At 38.1% G+C, this 2,500-nt stretch overlaps 1 protein-coding gene across 1 annotated transcript in view; it reads right to left on the reverse strand.

The window, feature by feature from the left end:
* The window catches only part of LOC137989400 (tyrosine kinase receptor Cad96Ca-like), a 45,076-nt gene that overhangs the window by 31,166 nt on the left and 11,410 nt on the right, over positions 1 to 2,500 (reverse strand). The window contains exons 3-4 of the mRNA XM_068835228.1: positions 2,436 to 2,500; positions 771 to 1,051 (exon numbers count right to left, since the gene is read on the reverse strand). The exon at positions 2,436 to 2,500 is cut by the window's right edge and continues 208 nt beyond it. Of these exons, the coding sequence (XP_068691329.1) occupies positions 771 to 1,051; positions 2,436 to 2,500 (346 nt within the window). The remainder of the gene's footprint in view (positions 1 to 770; positions 1,052 to 2,435) is intronic.

Raw genomic sequence — 2,500 nt, forward strand, 5'->3', positions numbered from 1 at the left:
CCCCTGACGATCGCAGTACCCTTTGCGTATAAAGCAGGGATCCGATCACTGGCAACTCATTCCTTGAGGAAAAACTATCAGTTAGGCCTTGTTTTATTCTACAGTCGGGGACAAAATTGTTTACACATTGGCCCTTTTAACCACCTATTCCGTCATTAGCTATCATTCTTAACTCTTTGTCCTTGCTAGGCTACCCAATTCTCCTCTCCCCCAAACAATGTTGTTTCGTAATAGACCAATTTCGATATATTAAAGTTCAGTCCTAAACAAAAGGCATCAGCTCGAGGCTCTGGGGAATAAATGTAAGAATTTGTATGAGTTTAATCCCCAGAGCCTCGAGATGATGTCTTTTGTTTAGGACTGCATTTTAATATATCGAAATTGGTCTATTCGTGTGATCTTTGACTACAAACAGACAAAATTGAATGGGGGAGGGGGTCTTTTGGAAAATTTAAAGCGTAGTACGAACAGCCCCGCTCTTTTAAGCTGAAAAACTGCTGTACAGACACAATGTGTCAACTTATTTTGACGCCGATTGTAGATGCGATACCACTGTAAGAGCTTCCTGAGAACATTGACTGTCAAAAATATAAACTTTTGTGGTAGCACTTATCAGTGATCAAGTTTGAGCTTCCAACTGAATAAATTTGGCAGAAATGTAAGTATAAGTGATCAAACATGTGTTTAGTTACCTTTAATAATTAAGTAAAGCAAATTCTTATATATTGCCCAACCACTATTAGACAACTATACAAATCTGCATGGGTGACAATTTTACCTCTTATTTTGATATCAACAGAAGAGGACGCAGAGCCTGCCTTGTTCAGTGCTTGGCATGAGTATTCACCACCGTCAGAAACTTCAACTTTTTCAATAACGAGTATGCTGCTGTCACCGTTTTCAGTGATGTTGGCCCTTGGAATCTTCAAAACGTTATCCTTTTTCCACTTGATTTGCAATGTAACTTTATTGGCTTTGCAAGTCAATGTCAGTTTATCCCCTTCCAGCATTGTGGGATGTGGGTTTGGAGATATCTCAGCAGTGGGAAGTTCTGAGATTAAAATGGCCGAATTCGGTGAGAAAAAAATCCTCACAAAATCCAGCCCATTGCTCAAATAAAATGAAATCAGTGTTAATAAAAGGAATATTTTGACTACAATATAAAGATAATTCCGCTTACCAATCGCTGGGAAAGTAAATGTAACATAGTTTCATGCTGCTCCACTTAGCTTAAAATGAATGCACTTTTAAAAATTACGATTGAAGACCACGTTTCGATACTTCTGCCTAGTGTCTTTTCTAGGGGTGATCTAAAGATTTTATACTACTCCTTTGATACGATCACTAATGAGCGTCACCTCTTATCAATAAGGTGTAAATAGCTGTAGGGTAAAACTTGAAAAAAACCGCCATGATCACGTTTTGAAGGAGCGTGGGCATAATTAATGTGCCAAAATTCCAATGAAAGGCGTTGATAGTACCGCCAGATGGCGGTGATAACGTTTGAATGATATATCTCACCCAATTTTATGGTTGGTCTGACAGGCATGTTACGACAAAGCTTCACTATTTTTATGCAAAGGAATATTGCTCTTTCATGCTCCTTTAAACGCACGCCAAACTGACGTTTGGTTTGTCCGATATTATACTCACGTTGGCAGTCATTGTAAGGACTAGTATACACAGCGTACCTGACACATGTTTACACCTCATTAAAAAGAATTAGCGCTAACCTGTGTCATGTAAAGTTCCATCTCCTGAGGAGGTAGGAGGTCATGTGATACTTTCTCCATCCTTATACTTCCTAATGGTAACATTTTTCTTTTCCTGATTGGTCCATGTGCAAATATCATTTAAATACATTTTTCTCTGTCGTCCTCTTGCTTTTGTTCTTTCAACTTTTCCTTCCATTATTACACTTAGCAACTCATCATGTCTCATGACATGTCCAAAATATTCTATTTTCCTTCTCTAATTCGTGTACAACAATCTCCGATTTTTACCAGCCATTTGCAACACTCTCACATTTGCAAGCTTCATTTTCCAGCTAATGTTGATCATTCTTCTCCAACACCACATTTCAAAAGCCTGCAATCTTTTCACCAAGTTTTTGTTTAATGTGTGCTAACTAGGGCGCGTATAAAAGGATTCACTTAACAGCTTTAGATCACCCCTGGAGAAGGCACTGGGTAGGATTGCAAAAAGTCTTGTCGTAAATCCTAATTTCTATAAGCTGCATTCCTTTTAAGCCGGAGTAGCGGGAAATCCACCTGGCTGCCTTTTGAACTGTAATTTATTTTATCAAGAGAGTATGATTCATACTCTCTTGATTTTATTTGGAAGTAAATCTATTCAATTCAAACCCTTTTGTTTTCAAAAACACGTGACACGTGATCTAAATTGTAAACAAAACTCATAGCACAAAAAAAGCAAACCTAATACATGAAGAGTAGAATTGGAACTTTCTTCACCAGCCTCGTTTTTGGCTATACACTGGTAC

This window comes from Montipora foliosa, unplaced genomic scaffold (genome assembly GCF_036669935.1).
Source record: "Montipora foliosa isolate CH-2021 unplaced genomic scaffold, ASM3666993v2 scaffold_458, whole genome shotgun sequence".
NCBI lineage: Eukaryota > Metazoa > Cnidaria > Anthozoa > Scleractinia > Acroporidae > Montipora > Montipora foliosa.